At 23.1% G+C, this 24962-nt stretch overlaps 1 protein-coding gene across 1 annotated transcript in view; it reads left to right on the top strand.

Annotated features, from left to right (window-relative positions):
• Nucleotides 1-1584: 1584 nt before the first annotated feature.
• Nucleotides 1585-24962, top strand: part of LOC126909805 (uncharacterized) — a 68575-nt gene continuing 45197 nt past the window's right edge. Inside the window, exons 1-2 of the mRNA XM_050692227.1 lie at nt 1585-1765; nt 18695-18831. Coding sequence (XP_050548184.1) covers nt 18700-18831 — 132 coding nt within the window. The 5' untranslated portion in view covers nt 1585-1765; nt 18695-18699. The remainder of the gene's footprint in view (nt 1766-18694; nt 18832-24962) is intronic.

Genomic DNA, 24962 nt, shown 5'->3' on the forward strand with positions numbered 1-24962 from the left:
TAAATGGGAACTAGTACTTGTTTTTATACTATTAGATGAATAATGAACTAAATAAAATGTTGAGTGATATCGGTAACCAGTTTTGTTGGTTAGCGACGCTCTATTTTTATCTTTAAGTACAGATATGTGTTCTACTAACTCATTTTAATTAAATCTAAACATTTTATTTAGTTTATTAGATCGTAAAAATAATTATTGGTTCATATTTAACTTGTGGAAGTTACCATTAGAAATATTTCTTTTTTAGAACAAACTTGATATTTATCATGGTTCACAAAAATATATTAAATTTTACATAATAAATATTTATAGAAAAATCATTATTTAACAAAATAATTGGGGGTACTACTCTTAATTAATCAAACAATATATTAAATAAAAGTAGACAAATTTTTAAAATTTAATTTTAGTTATTTAGGTATGCCACCAGGTTTTGACATCTTTAATAACATTTGGTATAGTGGATATTTTGTGTTACTATTTTTTTTTTAATTTTTAAAGTTTTAGAATACGTTAAAATATATTTTGGTTTTTTTTCTTAATAATAAAAATAAATATAATTTTTCACAATCTGAGATTGCGTTATAAGTATACATCTGTACGAACTGTACCCAACCTACGCTACATACTTACTTTATGTATTAAAATGTTTTTAAAAATTTTCCATAAGAGAAAAGCTAAAAAATGGTTATTTTGAAATTAAAAAAGAATTATTTTACTATTTGAAATAATTAATAAAAAATGTAATTTAATATAGTCGAAAACTATAATAATTAAAAAAAAAAGAAGAGTAATGCATAATATTCACTGGATTAAAAATGTCTAAGCCTAGTGGGACACACAGAAAAGACATTTTAGATTATACTATACTGGGGCAAATTTTTTATCGGCTCCATAATGAAATTGTTTTCTCAATATTTTTTAAAGCTTATATTTATAAAATATGGATTTGCATTTTTTCGGTCATCACTCTGTTTTTTAGCAAAGAATTATCTCTAGCATGCTTACTGGAGAAAGTAAAAAATATGAAATCGTTTCCCTCAAAAATTAGTTCTATAAACTTCCCTGGAGGGACACTCTGTGTATACATATATTATGTATGATTACTCTGTATATGTATAAAGAATGTTTAGTAAGTAAGGAAACGGGTCAATTGTTACAAATAATGGGAACAATAGAAACCCGTTTTCTTACTTACTGAACGCTGTATACATTATACAAGATATAGTTTAATTTGATATAATAGACTCTAAGTAATAATAATTTTTATTAAGAATTAATTATAAAGAATTTATGCGTTTTTCAAAATTTGTCCGTTGATAAAAGCAATTTCATATATGTTACTAGTAACACTTATTAATCCAAAATTGAGTATTATTTAAATATAAGGGCAGTTTTATAATTTGCGCGAACATTATTAGTTTACAAATACAATTTTTTTGTAAACATAAATATCATCCAACATCCGTAAGCAATAGTAGATACGGAAGTTCTTAATTTTACTTCGGAACACCACAAAAAAAGGCCTACTCGTCGATCGCCGACAGCGCACCGGCAGTTTTCCAGAGCGTGTCGGTGGAGAAACGTTAGCCGATGCGCGTTGGCGTTGGCAAACATGAGAACGACAATAATTACGATCACGGACTTACAATAGTATGGCTATCGTAAACAACTAGCGTTTAAAGGCTCGACGATGCATGCGAGCCGAGAAAGCCGTTTCCGATAAGTTGTAGACTTCATCAGTATTCTACAAAAAATAAAACAGGTAAGCTTTCATTAATTGCTAACTGCTTTTTTCGATTTTCATCGGAATGAATTTGGTTTTCATGAACTCCATTAATGTATCTAATTATTAAATATACTGATACTTATGGGGCCAATTTGTTCGATAATATTGTGTAATTTAATATTGATAATATTTCTACAATTACCATTACAGGATTTGATTTTTTTAAACACAATTCATTATACTATATGAAAGCTTTATTTACCCCTTGCCATTAAAAAAAAAAAAAAATTACTAATGTTGATTTATAGTCTGAATTGACGACATAAATAAAAACACTTAGATAGGAGACATATTTATAAATACATTTTTTCTGATTTTAAAATATTTTTAAATGCGATTATTTAAATAGATGATATCATCTATAAAAACTTGAAAATATGAACTTATTTGTCATTTACCTTGTTTTGTTTATTGAGTCAGAACAGATAATAACTTAATTGCACCGCATTTCATCTATTAAATGTAAACTCAAACTAGTGTAAATACTACAGTTAATAATACTTTTTTTTACATTGCTAGGGATAAATAAAATACTACTTTAACAACATCAATAATGTAATATCATTTATTTTTATTAAAAATAAATTATAATAAATGTAAATATAGTAAGTAATGGATTAATATAGTTTCCATAAATTTTTGCCTACTATTAGCATAAAAAATAAAATAATTATTTAAGAATGTAGAAATGGCCGATATCACTGAATATAAAATGTATTTTTTGGAAACTGAGTGACATAAAACGTCATATTGAAGTATTGTATCTTTTATTGATACAGCTTTTGTCGTGTCTTTGTATAATTTAAATCTTGTAAGTTAATGGTTTGTAAACATAGCTTCAATTCTTATGTTAGGGAATATGATGAAAATATTTGTCTGATAACAAGTAAGTAATAATTTACAACAAAGCTACAATAGTTTATGTAAAGTCACCCATTCAAAAAATATATATTTATACATTTTTTTTGTAGTATAAGGAAATAAAATAAAAAGTTATAAAACAATTTAACGAATGTTTATGCAATAAATCTAAAATAAAACGATTCCAGACTATATAACATGGTCGTTAATATATATATATATATATATATATATATATATATATATATATTATTATTATCAATAACTTAATCATTAAAATTTGTTTAATTAACTATGAATACATGATATAATAATTTTTTTGTATGATTTTCTCATTAAAAATCGATACAATTTAATTTTGTTTTGTAACTCATAGAATTTGCTATTTTTTTAAATACGGATATTCTTTTTCCTTGTCTTTATCCCAAATACTTGGGTCGGCCACCTGTATCCTAAACCTCCAATTAACATGATCTCCCACATCATCAATACACACTCCAGCAAAAAACATATCACCCTACATCCTTCCCACCAACTTTTTTTTTGGTTTTCCTCTTCTTGCTTCAACTTTCATTTTCATAACCATTCTTAAAGCTTACGATTTTTTTTCTCCTCATAATTGACCAAACCTAAGCCTAATTTTTCTCATATCATTATTGATTGTCGCTACATCTCTTACATATTCATTATTACCCGAAAAATATCGACGATATAAGAAATCAATCAACAAAAATCCTAATTAATTATTTAAGTCAGTTGAAAACTGTTGTGATAATTTTAAAACTATTTTTATCATTCCAAATACATTTTTACATTCATAAATACTTTTAATTTTCAACGTTATATTCCAATAATTTGAAAATCCTAATTTGGTGGTTATGATCTCTAATACTAAATTCTAGATGTACAATATATACCAACATTTATGAATGATTAGATAAAATAGAATATTGTACATTGATAATTTATATTTTTTTAACGTTTACTTTTTGAGTTTAAACGAATCAATTTTGAGTGACATTTAGTCATAATTATCAGAATAAATAATGATTCTACAGTAAAATTAAAGTAAAACTGAGATATATTTCAAAATATTTCTGAGTACATTTCCAAAAGCAAAAGATAGTAAGTTTTTAATTGTGTACAAATATGTCGCGTATTCGCTATGTCCCACGCAATATCTAAAAAAGTATAAAATATAATTTTTTCAGAAGTATATAAGTATTCTACACTCATAAATAAACACAAAAAAAAATAGTTTATCCCCTCTATCATTATTTAAATTTCATTTATTTTTAGTTTTCAAGTGTAAACATGTATATTTAACTGGTTATAAATAAGAAAATGATCTAACTAAAAAAATAACTGATCGATAAAAATTTTCGAACCAGTATTTTGGAAGTTATTAACACTTTAATAAAAAGAATAGAGCTGAAGCGCGTGTCTGTTTATTCTATTTATCTCTAAGCATTTATAAACCGCATTATTTCTCTCGTCCTGGTATAAAATTGTTAATAACTTCAAACATTATTTTCTTAGTTAGAACATTGTGTACGATATTCATAAACTTTAAAAATGAAAAATATATTTAATTTTATACTTTTCAAAGTATTGTATGAGACATAGTTATCGAGTTAACATTGATAACTTAATGAGATCATTCGGTATTATACATCTTTATATAAACTTTGGTCTTTATTTAAATGTTAAATTAAATTGCAATACATCTGTGTTAAGTTAGATCTGTAATACTATACACAAAGAGACCCTACCAAAAAACTCATCTTAGTTATGGTGTAAATATAAATAAATGACAAAGTATGATTATGTAGCCCTGGCATTTTTTTAAAAATAGTCATCAAACTAGTCATCCTTAATTTCACATATATCAAATATAATTATTATTAATAGGTATTCAGTAAGTAAGTAAATGAGTTTTTATTGTTCTCATTATTTGTAACAATTTACCTGTTTCCTACTTACTGAACACTCTTTATTGTTAGATTAACAAAAAAAAAAAAAGGAAAACTTGTATACATTATTAATTATAAAAACAATGTGCATCAATATAAAAAAGTGATAAATAATAAATATATCAAGGTTTTAACTAATTCAATTAAAAATTTTTAGTATAATACTTTAAGTATTAAATATTAGTAGTATATATTATGTTATAAAGTATTATAGCATAATATTGCAATACAATATTTAAGTATCGAGAAAAACAACATACATTTTTATTCAGAAAACATACTAAAAAAATGTTTTGAAATATCAAAGTATTTGTTGATATTTTGGATATATTTTAATAACAAAAACAAAATATTCTATTAGCATCTTATTTGTAATAATATTTCTTCGTTTATTTTTGAAACTCCTCTTAATGGGTGTTACATCTATAGATCTTACAAAGATAAAAATGTGAAGTTTAAAGTTAGTTTAAATAATATCAATAAAACTTTAGAATTAATAAAATCATTTTTTAACCAAGTATTTAGTAGAATATAATATAAATTATATCTTTGAAGTATAATATTAAAAACACTAATGATTATTATACTCCATACCTAAAACCATACCTTAAACCTTGAAATAAAAATTATATAAGAAAAATAATATAAAACATTATTTTAATATCAGTATCTTTCAATAATATACGTATTTCTTTTTTTTTTTTTGAACTGTTAAGTTTAAACATCATGTTAAACTCAGAAATTAAGGAAATTCGTTTTTATACTGCTTTGATTATTTGTTTTGTATTTTTGTCAATCTCTTCAATAATAATACGAAAATTAATGGCGTCATATCAATTGAGTTTTTAATCTGTTGTAAGGGTGTGTGGTTCTTTATCTCTTTATGTCCAAAGTTAGCAGTAAAATTTATGACTGTACACAGTTTTCGTAGATTGGACGTTTTCTATAAGCAATACAAAAATAATGTATAAACAAGTTTTATTTGGTTCAAACCGTATCACATAAAATATAATTTTAAGAGATGTACACATTATAAAATAATAATAATAATAATAATAATAAAGATTAATTTATTACTATAAGTATTTTACACATAAAGACATGTATAGGACATTATGTAACGAACCGTATTTAACCTTTTACGGTTTAAACTTTTGTGACTTCCCTACTGTTTGACTTGCATTTTGTATTGTATTTATTAAGTATAATGATAATCAGAATTCGAAAATTTCAATTTTCCATGAAGTATAAACGATTTTTGTGAGGTGAAATGAGGTACAAGTATAACCAAAATTATTTAGTAAAATTAACTATTTGAAAATGGTTTAATTACATAACTAAGTTTCTCAAAAACGCTTGGAAGGAGGGAGGAGGTGCCATTAAACCTATTGAATTTTTGCATTATTAATAAAAAACTAATGTAAAACATATAGTTTTAATTACCAAATCTTTAAATTTAAATCTGAATTTTTGTTCGTGTAAAATAGATTCCCCGGCAACTGTTAATAACAAATTTCTCAAAACCAGAAGTGTTATTTAGGGAAGACAAAGCAGGTTTGCTTTGTACAGTTCATGGATAGGGAAAATAAAATGTATTACCTGCTTATTTCTAATAATAATAGCTAATAATAATTATTAGAATTAAGCAGTTAATACATTTTATTTTCCCTATCCATGAACGTACAAAGCAGATCTGCTTTGTTTTCCCTAAATAACACTTCTGGTTTTGAGAAATTTGTTATTAACAGTTGCCGGGGAATCTATATTACATTAACAAATTTTCATTAAAACATTAAGTTGTTGCGTGAATTTTTTGGGGAGATATCTCGCTTTCATAATCGATGGAGTAGGGAAATGGCTTAAATTGCTGTCAATAATATTTGTACATCCTGCGAAATTTTTTTTATTTAAAGTTTTATACATTTATAAATTATAATACAACTTAGATATATTATTAGTAGTATAAAATTTCAAATATTTGGGATAAGACTAAGGAGATGATGATCCTCTAAATTTTAGTATACTAGAAAATATATTACTAATTTAAATCATTTTGTCTGATTTTTACAGTAATTTTTACCTAGGAAAAGAAAACTTATCTTAATGATAGTTATTTTTCTGAAAAGTTAAAATTTTTCTTTATAGAAAATTATGATGTTTTATACTAGAATAGAACTCTAAGAAATTGTAATACATAAACAAAAGACTTGTTTTATATGATAGCTCTTAAACGTTTATTAGTTGTTTAAAGTAATATGCATTGTTTTATCTTATAAGCATCACTAACAATTGGTTCCGTTTATGCATTATTCAAAGGAAAATTAAAGTCATATTGAGTAGTCTTTGAAGTACTTCTTAGGAACATATTGGTTATTATCCATAATGTGTATTCTGCAGCAAACATCACCATATTGTATTCATAGTAAATAATAATTAATTCACGTTAATACTTATTAAACACACCAGTTAATATTAAATTAAATATTAAAATAAACTAAAAATTAACGTCTGTTGAAAAAATATTGTTCTTTTTATAAAATAGAATATAAAATTATACTATTATCATATTACAAAATATAATGTAATAAGCACAAAATCTAATTAAAGCCTGCTATAATTAGTTTTGCCATTTTATTATACTTTTAAAATTAAAAAAATTCTAAAAAACCAAGACTTTCAATTAAAACAAAAAATATTTCTACCACAAATTCCAGTTTAAATATACACATATATGGCATATCCTTTCTCAAAATTCGGCATTAGGATGGTTTTTAATGTGTTTCGTTGGGTTAAGTATAAAATAAAATTGAAATAGTCAAAATAAAATCAGTAAATTATTTTATAAAAGTTAACGTTGCATAGAATATTATTAAAAAATATAAAGCTGTTAAGATTTTAGTAATTGTCTTTAAAATTAGTATACAAGAATTTTTATTTTGATAAAAAGACAGTTAAAATAAAATTTATATTGCTTTTATCTAGTCCACGGCAGAAATAAGTTACATGTTTTATTTTTTGAAACTTTTTTTTTATAATGCTCATAAATATTTCTATAATAATTACTGATAATAATTTTTAATACTCAATTAAGACTATTTGTGTAAATTGTTATTTTTAAAATGTAAACTTTTTTTAGTGAATATATTAAACATTTTTATCGCTTTATATATTTTATTACAAAGAGTCAAATGACTTAAATTAAAAATATTTCTATTTATAATGAATAAGTTTATTTCATATTTGTTTTCATGTATCCAGCTATCTAGTAATATGAATTGTAGAGTTCAAGATCTTTTTTCTTTTGCTCATTTAAATTTAAAATAATAGCAGTGTAGAGAAAAATGTTTTTGATGTGCAAAATAAAGAGGTCATTGGGGTGGCAGAATTGAGAACTCTTTGCAGAAAATTCCTAAATGCGACCATGACCTTAAACATATGATAACTACGAAGAGACAAAATAAATGATATCAATATTAATTCAGTGAATCATATATATTTAAAACGCTAACATTATAAAAAAATGTCTATCATTTTGTATTATGTCATACTAATTTCAATAATAGTAGGTTGTATAAAAATTCAGTTTCTCCTATCCATTTTTTATATTGCGAATACATTTTATTTGATATAATAATTACAAAAAAATTTAAATTATAATATCAAAAAGCTGTAACGATATGTTATGTTTGAATAAATTAAGAGTTTTTGGTTTTAACATTTTTTTTTTAAATACAACTTACAGAACAGTTAAAAAACAAAAACATGTTTAAAAAACCAATTAAAAAAAAAATATATTTAACTCAAATATCTATAAACATTACCAAAAATTGCATACATGTATTTCGGAAATAATTTTTTCATCAGCGCTGAACACATACATTTTATTATATAGAACAGTTATCTTAAAATCTTGAATACATTTAAAATACTGCGAGTGGCAGTATTTTCGTGGGCATTTTAATATGCATTTTCGATATGTCAGCAGTTATAGTCAAAGATTGGAATCATAAATATGTTGATAATGTTATCTTCATTTTAAATGATCGGACACTATACCCTAGAGATATACTGAAACTTACACTGACATTGATTCCTTCGATATAGTATCCAGCCAAACGAATAAGTGGGTTTTGGCACTAGGCCACTGGACATAAATTGCAGTCGACAGACACATGGGGATTTTGACATTTCCGATTGGTGATCAAAATGTGTTAAAATCGTTCAATTCCATAAGTTTCCGTAGCCTAAATCACAAACACTTGACGTAAAGCGGACAAATGAACCTAAAATGGGCTATGAACAGTTATTGAGTAATAAACACATATAAATAAATTTAAAATAATTGATGGTGGTGCTTATAAAAAAAAAAAAAATATAGAGGACTAATTTTTTATTGAACATAGTTTGTGTATTAATAATAATAACATTATGGTAGTTGCAATGATAATACAAGTATTTTTGCTAAATATACACGAGGGGTCTTTCTCTTTATTCTTTATTGAACCCTTAAACGTCTGTTTAATACATAAGAATACGTAGAGAAATGTTTCTCTACATATATGTATAACTAGTTGTAACACAATCGATTTATGACCTACATAAAAAATTGTATAAAAATTCCTTTGTTTTATGGGACGAATTGAAGTATTACATATGCAAACGATCATAAAAAAATTAATGCTGTGTCTACGAATAGCTTGCGTTTTTATTATAGCAATTATACTGCGATGTATCATTTTGTATTTGGATAAATGAAGTAATTTTTCTCTAATAGCATATAAATCGTGAGAACATTCGATCAAAAAATTGTCTGGGATGATTTATCCGTGAATAAACAGTTAAGAGTTTTTAAATTTCTAAACTTTTTTATATCTCACACTCATAAATAAAGTATGAATTAAAAAAATTTATTAAGTTATATAGAACATACCATCAGTCAGTACATATTTTTATTAGTTGACTTAAAAACCTAGTAATTGTAGTAAGTATTGTTACTGGAGTTATAGTGTTGGGAAGGACTGGAGTTTAATCCCTCTAAAACGTCTAATAAAAAGAAAAAAACATATGAAAAAAAAATGAACGGAAAATGGTGTAAACGGCGGAACATAATAAAATTATATAAATAAAAAGTGGCTTTAGAAAGGTGAGTAAACGGTGGCTGAATATATAACGATAATGGTTAAATAAATAAATAAACATAATTGTTTATGACAAAATAGTATATTGATCTCGGGCGTTGAACAATATCGAATGAAATGATGTTACTACTCCTACTAAATTTTATAATTTATCTTAATTGTTCATTAGGCAATAGACTTGATTTGTGGTTTGAAAACATAAATAAAACTTGTATTTACCTTATATCCTATATCACGTAACGAAATTTTAAACAATCCAAATTTGATTCTGTATTTCATATTACTCGTTGTGTAGTCAATGTAACTATTTAGGGAAACTATTTAATTTTGAATAATATGATGTCATTATACAAAATATATGACTGATTGTTACATGTAAAAAGAGAATTCTAAACACTATATTTTTATCATAATTCTAATTTTAAAAATGTACCCTTATCTCATCTTTGTTGAGTAAGTTTTTTTTAGAGAGTATATTTTATTGAGAGATGACACTAATATTTTTTAAAACTTCCTCTATTCTGTCCAAAACTAGATTCAAAAATATTTATATCTATGTATAAATGTTATTAAGATGGTATTGTGGTGGCTCCATGTGTTACTGCTCTGACGTCTTGAAAGGATGAAGTACAATAATCACCAAAACAAAAATTAAACACTAAAATATCTCCGTAAGTTTCTTTGCGTTGTCTGCCGGTGGGATGTTCATTAGAACAAAGACATAAGCAACGTGACTAGTAACTCAGTATGCATAGGCTTACAAATATATTGTAATCTAATATACCTAGTCCTAGAATAATATCTGGTTGCAAACTTTATTCAATCTGCAGGCACGATGTTTGTTAGAACAAAACCCAGTTATAAAAGCTCACAATAAATATTTAAAGTTGGTTTATGTTTATTATGAAAATAAAATAATTTAAAAATGTTTGAGTTTTAAGGTATCAATTGACATTTATTTCCATGATAGGGGAAAAATAAAAACATTATTATTTAATGAACAAATAAACATTAAATAAATGTTTCATCAAAACAAAATTAATTTTAAATTTATTCTAAGTTTCGTTTAATTTGAAAAAAATTTTTGAAGTCCAAGAAATTAAAAAAAAAAGACTATGTCCCAGAGAATGAGAATCTTTATTAGAGTGTTACAGATTTTAAAATTATCGAAATAACTGGTTTAAATAGGTAAAAATAGATTTTTATAGTCAGAGTAGGGTAGTGTAGCGATTTCTAGCGTAATCTTGGAAGCAGGTTGTGTTGGTAATGAATTTTTAAATGTTATTGGCTAGACTTATATGAGGATCTGCATATATGCGTTACTTTAAATATATATGATAATCAGATTTTATCTCAAAGTTAACTGGTTATTTGTGTTTTAAATAGGGGAACCCTGTTTGGCGATTTTTTAAATTTGTAATACGAGGCATACATTTACAAATTATAATATCATAATATGTGTTAATATTGTAAGTAATAACATAATACTACAAATGAACATTTTTTTACACGCCTTCATAATCCATCGGCAAAGTAGCACAATCTGGGACTCTTCAAAGTGGCTCTAACAAAATTTATAAGTGCATATAATTCCGAGCTCTACTCATAAAATTAATAAATATTTGTTTTTTGGAAAATTTTTTATAATTATAATGTAAAAATATTTATAATCAACTAACATAAACATTTTAACTAATTGTTTTATATCAAAAAATTAATTTTTAAGTGAATGAACAGTTAATAATACATATATTGTATCAAAATTCTCATAATACATTAAGTTTTAATTTAAATATATTGTTTGATGTAAGAACTTATCACAACTTAAGCTTATCACAACTTGTACAATCAGATTAGAAAAAATTTTCGTCAAAAATTTAGTAGTATTTGTCCAGTAGTAATGTTACCCTACAACATTTCATAAAATATTTTTTAGCTGCGATTTGAAGCTGAGGTGTTATTAATTTTACTTTGGTGTGTTTTTTTGTGTCAATTACCACTTTTTCTCAGCTCTTACCGAACCGATTTCTTTCAACGATACGTCATAAGATCAAAAATCGTATCTAAGCGAAGATAATACCCTAACAAGTTGAAAGCATTTCCCTCGTTTCCTGTAAATGGGGGAAAACTCCATAAAAATTATAAATTTAAAAATTGCTAATTTTCGAAACTTTTTCAATTTTTAAATAATATTTTTATTTTAAAAACTACCATAACTTCTTAAAAAATGGCCAAATCAATATAATTTTTTTTATAGATACACAATGTCTTTATCTATCATTTGATATATTTTTTTTTATAAATTTGACCCTATACTTGCCCATAAGGAGAAATTCAAAATGACATCTTTTTCACAAAAAATTAACTTTTGAAAGTGTTTTGGAAATACTGACACTTTTATATATATCTTAAATTAAAGCTAATGTAATGTACTTTATTATGGAAAAAAAAAATGTCAAACTTTATTTTGTCTTCATGGTGAAAATGGCTACTGTATGCTATTTTTATGTTAAAATTCTCGATTTTATATTTTACATTTTTAAGTTTAAAATGCTATAACATTTTGAAAAATGTATGGATCAATACAATTTTTTTATGATAAATATTATTTATATTACTCTTTTATTCGACATACTAATTTTTAAACAAAACCATTTATCATTATATATATATATATATTTATTTATTCATATATTACACTTATAAATCATAAAACTTGTAATCAGAATATAAATAAGAAAATAGGAGATCATGTAGCTTTTAGGATAATCCATCATTCTTTTTTTTTTAAATTCGAGATATAGAGAACATGGTTATCATATTCAAAAATATGCTATTTTTATATATTATATAATACTAATTGACATAAAACACAAGTTAAACTTATTTCCATTTGTTTTCTTTTTAGCCGAAAAAATTAATTTTAACATTTAAATCAGCTTAAATTGCCAATTTTATTAAAAAAATGAGTCCGACGAACGTTTGCCGATTCAATAAAAATCATTATCCGTGGCAATGATTTTTGCAAATTTTCCATAATTTTTTTTGAGTTAGAGTTTTGTGTTTAAATAATCCACCAATTTCTTAAAATTAAACACTATCAACAGAATTGCATCGAAGCGTTTTTTATGATAGTGATTTTAATCACTGTGCTGGGTTTTTTATATTCATAGTATTTTCTGATAGATTTTTTTTTGAAATACTAGGAAATAAAATAATTAACAAACAAATTAAAAACAATCCTGATAAATTTTTAATGGATAAATTGATTTATTTGAAAATTTTGTTATTAAACAGATTGTTGAATATTTTCAATTGATGGCGAATCCTTATAAATGCATAATTAGAGTTTGAAATAAATTGAATACAGTAAATATAATTTATAGTTCATTCTTTAAGAGATAAAGTTTATATATCTATACTTATCTAAAAAAGAATCGTAATTGCGCCTTTATTGATAAATTAAATTATTGTTTTCATTTCTTTAGGTTCATTTTCATGTTATGAAAATGTAAAAGTCATTGAAATTACTTAAAACAATTTAATGTAATTTATTTTTATTAAAACAAAACCAGTCTTTCTATGGAAATATATATTTTTTAAATTATCTGTCAATATTTTATTTAAAATTCTTAACATAAGTTATCTACTAAGTCTCTAAGTAGAATAGTTCAAAATTTAACCAAATGAAACTTACAAATGTATAACTTTTTAAGTGTGCTACTTATGCTAAGTTAGTACGAAAAAATAAAATAATCTTGTAATGTTGGTACCTATATAAAGAAATAAAAAAACTTCAGATTAGACAAAAATCTATTTTTAATTAACATCACTATCATAAAATGTTTTCTATTCTATTTTGCAAAAGAAAAACTTAATAAAAATACTGAAAATACTAACATAAATTTTGCAATTATTAGCTTTATAGACAAAAATACTCATAAAAGGCAAATTTTTGGAGCGTTTACCATTTCTTAATTATTAAAAATAAAAATCTTTAATTTGATATAGTTTTTAACTTGGCAGACAATCTGGAACATTTTCAAAAAACAAACAATTTTTTTGTCAAAAATTGAGAAATTTTTGATTTTAACACCAGGAGTTGCATATTGAACTAGCATAATTTTTTTATACTTCTTTTTACTTAAAGAGTTTTAATTAGATACAGGTTATAAGTTAGAAAAGATAGATAATTGATTCCGGTGTTAGCAATAAAAACTCTGTAAATATATAACTTTTTAAAAAAGTTAAAAAAAATTTTGAAATGCAAAAAATTATTAAAATGAACTTGCTTTCTATGACAGTTCTTTAATTTCAAGATATAATATTGAAGTGTGTTTTAAAATTTTTGATGATAATGGTTTTATTTGATTAAATTAGGATTATTTTGACGTATAAATCATCAATATTAACATAATAAAAGCTGAGTATATTTGTGGAAAGATGCTTAAAAAAAACACATGGTTAAATCAAATATTTTTTAGTATTTTATCGAATTTAAATAAGTAACTAACTTATGAAATATATAATTATTGATTTAATTTTTTTTAATAATGTATATATGTGTGCTGAATAAAGATATATTACAAATTAAGATAATTAATAAATTGTTTCAATTTTTAATTTGTTATTGCCGACAATTTTGTTATATTACAAGAATACAAGAATATATTTGAGCTAAACTACTTAGAAAACTTAACTTTAAATAATTGCATTGGATTTAGCTATTAACTGAACACAGCTATTATATTAAGATAAAATTAGATTTACATTGAGCTTTATTGTTATACTTATAACAAAAGAGCTTGCTTAAATTATTCATAATATCTTAACTAGAAACCTCTAAAAAATAAAATTATTAAACAAGGTGAAAATTTCCATACATTATTGAACTTATTTTTTAAAGCAATCGAGACTATTCCAATGAATATTACAAAAGTACAATGAAACATAGTTTAAATAAGTTCATACTTTGATATAATTTTATGGTATTATTATAGTAACTGAAAATGTCATGATAAATAAAAAAATCTTTTAAATAAAACTATGCAATGTAGATAATTAAAATATTAAATATGAAAAAGAACAACTTAATTTAATTGAAAATTGTTAGAATCTTATAGATATAGTTTTGAATAAATAGGATAGTAATAAGAAAGAAATCGTATTAATTTAATAGGATATTTTATCGTGTTACGGTTTATCATGCTCTTTGAGAACAGTATTCTGATATAGTTTGTGAAAAAATTGATGTGGTGGGCTATAAAAAATTTAAAGTACTGTAATGAGTTTTATGCTTTATTTACTTTCCAGTGAAATAAATAAAATGAATATTTATAAAATACCAATAGAAAATACTGGATAAAACGATTCAAATGGAATTTAGTATCTAAATTTACTAGATTTGTGTAATTATTACATTTATTTATCGGAGAGTTACCCAATTTTGACTTTTAAAACAATTCATATATTATCACTTTTAATTAAGTAACAAAAAATAGAATTTTCTATTAATGAATGCAATTGTATTTTACATGTACAATCAAATGAAATATATAAAAATATAAACATAATGTATTTATATTTATATTTTTATATTATTATTTATTGTGAATTAATCAATAATGTATTTAATTTCATAATTTATTAATTTTCAATTAAAAACAATGAAAAAAATGAATATTCCAATGTTTTATCATATTTTATATATTTAAGCACAATTTTTTAATTTTCGAAGAAATATTTAGTTACAAATTTTGAATTTTGAATATTTCTAAGGCTTTTTAGAGCATATGTTTAAAACATTTTAAGATTTTAAAAACCTACAATTTTCTATTTAATACTACTATTATTACGTGTACATACAAATGTATTATATTGGTATATGGGTATACTTTACTGGAGTATAATTGGAAGTTGTCATAGTGTTTTCATATTACTAAATTCAATTATTCAATGTCCAATGCCCGCATAATTAAATGTGAAAAGAAAGGTTTTATCCTTTCAGTAGCCGATACAGGTACCTACTGTCAGTGCGACTTTAACAGAAGAGCTCAGTTTACTGGTAATTTAATAATATACTATTATTTAAATAATCTTATTTTTATGTTTAAATTAAATATCATAAAAAATCTGAACACTTTTCATTATCATAATACTTTGTGCATTATAGTTATTGGAAACTTATTAAAAATCACTATTTTTATGAAATAATAACACTTATTATTAATAGATTCTGTTTAAACGTTATTCATAAATGTAATAGCCCTCATTTTGAAATTTGCGTTTAAAGAAATTAAAAGCTAATATTATTTAAAAAATATAACATTCTTCAAAGCTAATTTATGATAGAAATATTGAGATTATATTATAAAAACAGTGTGTAAATTGATTCTGCGAGAAAAGCATCCTACTATAATGTTTAAAGTTTTTGTATTAAGCAGAGTTTCAAAAATGTTTACCTTTTGTTAGTTATTCTTAACTTCGTAAACTAATTAATAATTATAATTAAAAGATAAATCTGAGTCTTCGTATAACTATATAGAAATTCTAAGTTTGAAGTTCTTGTCAATTTTTGTTAACTAAAAATATCAAAAAAAATTTTTTTCTGAAATTTCTTATATTTTGTAAATAATTGAGTGAGCTATAATAAATGGAAGACCCTTTAGAACAATTTAATTTATTGACATCATAATATAGTTACAGTTTATAAGTTTCATTGGAAAGAAAGTATATTTTTATAGAAACACTTAAATTGGCATATTTAGTTTATAATTGTACCTAATTCTCTCCAAAACGTATTTTGAGCTTATACATATTTGAATGTGAAATGTAATACAAATATTAATATTAAGACTATATTTGAAATTGTAATGTTTTATAAAGTTATTTCATTTGTCAGGAACTTATAAATTTTGTCATACGTTATATATTTATATCTATTTATTTAATTTTATTAAGTTGTTTAAGCTAAGTTAAACTCGTTATATATATATAAGAAGATATATAATTGCAATGAATTATAATTGTTTTAATCTTTCATGACATTTTATTTTAAATTTTGTTCTTTAAATTTTAACTAATTAAATATAAATATTATAAGAATAACTGTTTAAATACAAATAGTAGCTAGCAAAAGTGTAATTAAAAAATTCGATTTGAAACTTTTCAAAAATGTTTAAACAGTAAATATTTCAATAAGGTTTCACACTGACTAAAAATAAATAAATAAAAATCGAATTATCCATAATTTTAAAAATAATTTCAATAACCTAATTTAAAATTAATTTTTTAGTTGTTATAATTAAAATAAAAAGTTGAAGAAACAAAATGTGTTTATTGAAATTAATAATCAACGCTAACTTCAATTATTAGATTTAGATTAATGATAAAAATAATGAAATATGTCAATATTATCGTATTTAGAAAAAACAATTAATTTAATTAAATAAAACAAGAAAAAATAAAATTGATGTACACTTGAATATTTTTAATGATTTATTTTAAAATGTAACGAAAAGCCAAAATAGTACTTAACCATTAAAATGGACATTTGCCAAATTGAATTATAGATTGTAACATTTTATTTTATCGAAAGGAACTAATTATCAAAAACATTAAATAAGAAATTGCAATTCGTTGGGCTACAAATATATTTTCAACAAATTATAGTCATAATATAAAATTGGCAAAAACTACTAACTGTTATTGATTAAAAAATTAATACAATAAAAAAAAAAATTCAAATTAAGTAAGCTTTGTTATGATTAACAACGCTAATATTAGTGAAAAAACAAATATTTATTACAAAAACATAAGTTTAACTAGTTCAATAAAGTAATAACTTGATTAACCACTATAAGTACGCGGCTGATCAATGCAATCATATATAAAATCTAGTTGCCAAGTGAAAATGTTCTATATTGTATTTAGTCAAATCTAGAATCACATAGTTTCATTACTTATGAACTCCTTATGTCAATAAGTCACTTGACGATAACAATTACTCCCAAGAACCTCTTTAATCTGTTTTCATCTATTAGCATATTATATGGTCATGTAATACAATCATTAACTTATTGCAATTATGTCTTTTAGACTTTATTTAAGATTACTAAAATACCAATTCAGCACATTTATATATAAAGATTTTTAACTGATAACTGTACTTTTTCAAATAACTTCTAGTCCCTAATAAAATCGGTTGTTTGTTGACATTACTATTCGGTTTTAGTTTAAAAGAAGAAAAGTTTATTCTTATGGTTACAAGATAGCTGACTATTATTTGTCCACCTAGATCCACTTAATTTACTTAATAGCAAAACTCTATAACATTAAAATCTTATTTATTTATGAAACTATAAAAACTTTTTATTCAAACTCAAAGAATACAAACACTATATGTGTTCATAATGACTTTTTTCGTTAACAAACACAACAAATTTAAATTTAACAATAAATTTGTTTATGTGTTGCGTGTTGAAAGTTTTATATTGACTAATTTTTCCCTATAAATATGTTTAACGAACCAATTTATCTTTGACAGTAAAAAGTTTCAAGGGACATGCATTACTTTTCACATATAATGTTATTTTTGTAGCATTAGGTCAACGTTAAGTTTTTGACTTGATAGTGTATGATTCTCAAGAAATTGTATTAAATGTAATGTCAATGTTATATATTCTTATTGTTATGCTGATAAAATATTGGCATTTTTTAAAAATTTGTACATATAATGAAATTTAGATAAAAAGTTGAAACAACAAAATTATTTTTATATTTAAGTTAATTTAGTAATTTATTAAACAAAATTTTTAACTTTTTAAAAATTTTTGTTTATCTGTACTAAACTTGTTTAGTTTTGTAGAAAAATTAATATTAAAATAAGGTATATTAATATGAAATTTTTATTTTACTATACAATTTGATTGTAGGTGAAATGAAACTAAGTGTAACATCATTTCGGGCCCATTCGTCGGCTCAAAAAAAAATCTTAAAGTGTCAAAATCAGCTCAATTATATCGCACCACATATTTCTGTTGTTCCAAATGTAAATTCTCCATCTACCAGTGTGAGTCATAAAATAATTTGCTTTAACTAAATTTAAACTAAGAATAATTTTTTTATTATTTAGATAAAAAAAATTAATATTGTAAATAATTAGAAATTATTTACCTATCCCTACTAACATTTTTGTTGGTTTAACTACAATAATTGTATTTAAGCCAAACATTAAACATTTTCTCAAGACTGATTACTGCTAGCTTTCTAAAGTTAAACGGAAACATATTATAATTTTAGTACTATTACATTAAAATGTTCCAAATAACATTTTGATTGGTTGATAATCAGTTTTGTAACATTATTTTTTCAGATATAATGTTTAGCGATGCTCTATTTTTGCTACACGTACAGAGAAGACTTCTTCTTTGTTGTCCACTCCACTAACCTATAACTAAAAATTATAACCACTGCTTAACGACCAGCCAAAATTTTATTTAGATAATTTATCATTCAACATTAAAAAAAATAATTACAGACTCCCATTTAACTTTCAAATTCTAGCCTTTAAACTTACAACAAACATCACATTCACAACGATTTATAAAAAATAATTCAATTTTAATTTATACATTTTTATGAAAAAATTATTATTTAACGAAAAAATGGATTCTACCATTCTTAAAAAATCACACTATGCAGGGTGATTTTTTTATCATAACCCACTTAATTACTTATAAAATAATAATTATTAAAAAATTTTTTTTTATTATTATCTTTAGTTACACATTATTCTTGAATTATTAACTATGTAATACTTTTTAAGTTCATCCCTTATGCCTGGTAAGGGTGTCAACTTTGTTTTTTTAAATGGTAACACATATTTTGAATTAATTTAATAAAATGTTTGAGTTTTTAATTCAATAGTAAATGGCATTTGTATTTTTAATGAAACTTAATTCGTTTTTTAGATATAAACATTTAAAGTTTCAAATTTTTGAGTTAATATATAGGTATAATATACAAGGGATTACAAATACAGGTAGCTAATTGGTTTTTTATGACATCGATATTAGCAGGTACACAGTATTGTTATTATCAATGATAGTAAGGTACATTGTTGTGAGTTTATAAATACACTAACTGACAATACAAAAAGTATATCTATTGATAGTCATAATTAATAATAAACAATCCGTGACTGTGATAGCAATGTCATAAAAAACCAATTAGCTACCTGTATTTGTAATCCCTTGTGTATTATACCTATATATTAACTCAAAAATTTGAAACTTTAAATGTTTATATCTAATAAACAAATTAAGTTTCATTAACAATTGACACAAGTGACATTAAAAATTCAAATGCCTTTTACTATTGAATTAAAAAGTCAAACATTTTATTAAAATAAAAATATGTGTTACCATTTAAAAAAATAAAGTTGACACCTTTACCAGGCATAAGGGATGAACTTAAAAAGTATTACATAGTTAATAATTCAAGAATAATGTATAACTAAAGATAATAATAAAAAAAAAAATTATAAATTATTATTATTCTGTAAGTAATTGAGTGGGTTATGATAAAAAAATCACTCTGTATAAAACTATATGTACAACTATATAATATATATAGCCATATATATGTGTATTATACTTATATATCTAAAAGTAATATTACAAAATTGGTTATCATACAATTAACATTTTATTTAAACTATTCATCATTAAATGATAAAAAAAACAGATTCCCGTTTAACTTTCAAAGTTACTTTTAAATCTACCGTAAGAAATATTATTTTTATAATAAATTTGATATTTTCTATAATTCATAAAAATAAATTGTATTTTTATTTTTGTGAATTCAATGTAATTTTTATGAGATATTTATTATTTAAAAATAATTAAGGTGTAGTATTCTTAATGAATCACACCTTATAAATCTTTATTGTATAATATTGTCGAAATACAATAAAATTTACTATACTGTAGTTTTTTAATTGATTAAATTTGAATATTCAATAAGAATACATAAAAGACAGCTCTATTGTAGATTCAAGACTAATAAGATATGATGATAAACGTTGAAGTGTTGAACTTTTAATCAAATAAATAATTACAGGGAAAAAATGAAAATAATTATAACGTTGAACTTTTCTTAATTGTGACTATAAATCTATTTATAATGCAAAGTACTAATCATTATAAATTGCAGTTAAAAAAATAGACTTCAAATTATAAATTTGTATACTTAAAATTTCAGAAAATATTGACATAGTATTTGTTATTTAATAATTTTACATGGTTTTAATGATCACTAAAATGTCATTACTGGAAAAAATATATATGCTTACAATAAAATTGACAAAACGCATATATCTTTAATTCTTTAATGAATAAAATATGAAATTATTAAAAATACACTAATACATTAGAATTGTGATACAGTAGAGACTAGTATATATGATGTCTGACAATGTTAATCACTGTCATAAAAAACGCTTTGTTGTGACTGTGAAATTTCATAATAATTTGTATATTTGTAATTTTACAATTACCGTATTGTAATTATTAAGTGAAATATTTTTATTAATTTTTGTAATCCAAAATTTCAAATTTCAATAGGTTGATAATATTAATAAGTTTTTAAAAACATTTTTTGAAACTATATTATTTAAAAATTTATGTTTTTGAGAAACGTATTATTATTTTATGCACATTTTCTATCAATAATTCTTCAATAACCAACAAATAGTAGAATTTGCAGTTGTTGTATTTGATTTAAAGTTTTTAAATAAATACAACGCAGGTCCATAAATAACAAATTATACAGGAAGTTTTGATCAATAAAATTTTTTCTTTAAGCTTACCAAAACTAGGCCATTCATCTGAAAAAGAATCAATGTATATCAGAGATAATTTATTACATCTATGCTGTTGACACTAACCCCATGCAAACTCTAATCTTAACTCTAAGTGCTAGTTGAGGGTAAGGTAAAAGTATAATATTACACTTTTAAAATACTGTTCTAAAGCTTCAAGGGTATTATAAAAATATATCACTAATTTTTACTAAACTAAAGACATTATGGAAAAGTAGTATTTATTTCAATAATATATTTTACTTATTGTAAGATAATTTTTTGAAATTGTTAAAATTAAAAGTTATAACTGTTTACGCAAATAAACAAAATAAGAAATTGTCTAATCTGTTTGATAAATTGCCTATCGTTGAAAAAAAGTAATGCTGATTTATAAATGGTTAAATGCAATATGGAATAATATATCACAAGACCTATATGACGTTAAAACATAAAAGTAATAAATTGTGACATGTATTTTGTAAATATTTATTGCACATGAGCATTAATTCATAAATAATGAAAATGAAAGATATATAAAAAGCATTAAAGAATTAAGAGCATTCACAAATAAATACACAATAATTTACATAATGTATAAAAGAATTTTTTAATAGATACAATATCCCTTTGTTGTATTTTATTTGAAAATAATCATGTTATACGTATTCTTAACACAAATTAAATTTTAACCTATATTAATTCATTAAATGATACCTAATTGTTAAAAAAAAAAAGAGATATATTTATTTATTATAACATTGAGGTGGTCATTTACACACATTTAAATAAAACGCAAGTTCATTTTTAGTTTAAAGAATTTAATTTGTTGTATAATTGAAAAATAAAAATAATAATAGAATATGATAATATTTTTGGAAAATTTAATGAATAACAAAGCAATTTTTTTATTGAATGATAATAAATTACATTTCGAATAATACATGATTTATTGTGTCATTTTACTTTTAGAAAATTAGAAATCAAGACATTTATTTCAAAATAAAGTTTTTATGTTTATATATCTTATGGTAAGTCAATTGACTCGCAGCCCATTTCTTATGCTAACGAGTGCGTCAGTAGGACGCCTTAACTAAATGTAGAAGAAAAGCATTTTGAAGTAACTGTAGCAAAACATTGTGGCCACCTAGCGGAGACTATCTGATTAATACTTGTGTGTGTTCTATCAGTACCGCGGTGTTGGTATCACTTAACCCCATGTGTGTGTGCGAATCGGTTGTAACTTATGCACGTTCCGTTGAACTTCAATTAATGTTTAAAATTAGCTTTCGTGTACTATTACTTTAGTGTGATTCTTATACTAAAAGTAATCAGCTATTTATTTGTTTAAATCATGTTTTTTAAAAGTCATATATTTGAAATTTATTCTAATTATTTACTAAGCTGTTATCAAGTTATTTATCTTATATTATTTTTAAAGGTCCAGTTACAAACAAGGTATGTACGATTAACTACAAATTAATTTAATAGACATAATAAAAACATATTCTTTATATGATACATATTGATATTATTCTTTAAAAATACATTAATTGAAGAAAATATTCTATTCATTTATTAATTTGTATTAAATTTGGTAGTTGAACTCCAACTATCAGTAGTGATGATGATGTTCCTCTTGCTCCATACCACAAACTACTGATTTTCAATTGGTTATTGTCTAGCGTTGTGTTAGATATTGTATATAAGGAGCATAAATTGATTTTTTCTCTTTGTCAATTAATATATATTGTCTGTCATTATTAATTTACCAACGAATGGTAAGATAAAGAATGAGTCTACAGCCTCGTTTACGATCTAAGACTATAACATTTGTCCACCTGTTTTGAGTATTAATACTATTATGAATTTCGGAGCGTACCTCATTGTAGTTTTCGAAGATTACCTTCTAGAAACTTGCAAATAACGTACTTACTCTGTTGTGTGCTGAGTTTTGTTTTGGTCTTATGTTTGATAGTTTTTCAGTTATATAAATCTCATTGCAAATTCTGTAATGGCCACCAACATTTGGACTTTAAGTAAATGATTGAATTCATAGACATTTTAATAGCGTTCATCCACTATGCGCTTTACAACCCTTTTTTATTTGACTTTCTAGGATATCCATAGGCGAAATTTGAATAAAATGTTTGGAAATCTAACTTAATTTCTCTTCCTTAAAAATATTTCTATATAAATTAATATGTACTTATCATAATTTTTAGGGAACTGTTACAGAATAGGGATACATTAAATGTATCTATAAAATGTTTTTCACGATAACGATAGAATTAAATAGAATACGTTTTTAGATATTTACTCTAATACTAAAACTTTTTATTGTATACCAAAAAACTAATAATATAAATATAATATTATATCGTAACACAATGTGCTTATTTTAATTTTAATTTATCTTATTTATTATACAAGATTAATTTGATTTAAAAACACAGTACAAAATAACAATAAATGATACATAAAGGAAAATTGAATAGTAAACGCTTTCGATTTTTTCTTAGAACTCTTAATACTAGACATTTTAAGATATTTTTTGGAAGTTTCCTTATAATTCTAATTGATATTGTTTTGAATTATAGTTAAATAATATAGGCTATTTAAAAATAGTTATTTATTTTTAATTTATTGGTTAGTATAAATTGACTTTAATTGTAAAGACATTTATTTTACGATTACTGAAATTATCATATTACATGAATCATATAATATGATAATGTGTAAAGTGTGTTTATTTTCAATAGTTAGCACATAATGAGATTGTTTTATACAAATTTCTTTGGGTATAGCTATTGAAAACAGGATATTAGAAAAAAGTATATATTGTTTTAAGTAAATAAGAAAATACCCAACCGTTAAATTTAATTAATTGACTAAAAATTATTTCTTCAATAGTTTTTTAATACAAAGAAAATTTACTGATTTTGTAACATAATTGTCTTTTTAGTAATATTCCAATTAAAATTAAAAATACATTATTACTATATAATACTTATTTTATTATTTTGATTAATTATTGAACTAAATTATAATTTAATAATTGTAGTGTTATTTTGACTCGTAAAATATGTATTATAAAAGTATTATTTTAATGTATTCATTTTTTTAATACTCTAGTAAATACTAGAATAATAGTACTAACATAGTCTATGTATTTTGAAGAATTTGACAAAAACTAAACAATAAGGAGCAAATTTTTTTAGTTTCATAAAAATATTTTGTAATAAATTTTTTTGGCATATTGTACTAACAATTTATTTTAAACGTTAACACGGAGAAGTCTTAATGTCTATGAATCGATTATATAAAATTACACAATTATG

Source organism: Daktulosphaira vitifoliae, unplaced genomic scaffold (genome assembly GCF_025091365.1).
Source record: "Daktulosphaira vitifoliae isolate Bord-2020 unplaced genomic scaffold, ASM2509136v1 Scaffold_1, whole genome shotgun sequence".
Classification (NCBI taxonomy): Eukaryota; Metazoa; Arthropoda; class Insecta; order Hemiptera; family Phylloxeridae; genus Daktulosphaira; species Daktulosphaira vitifoliae.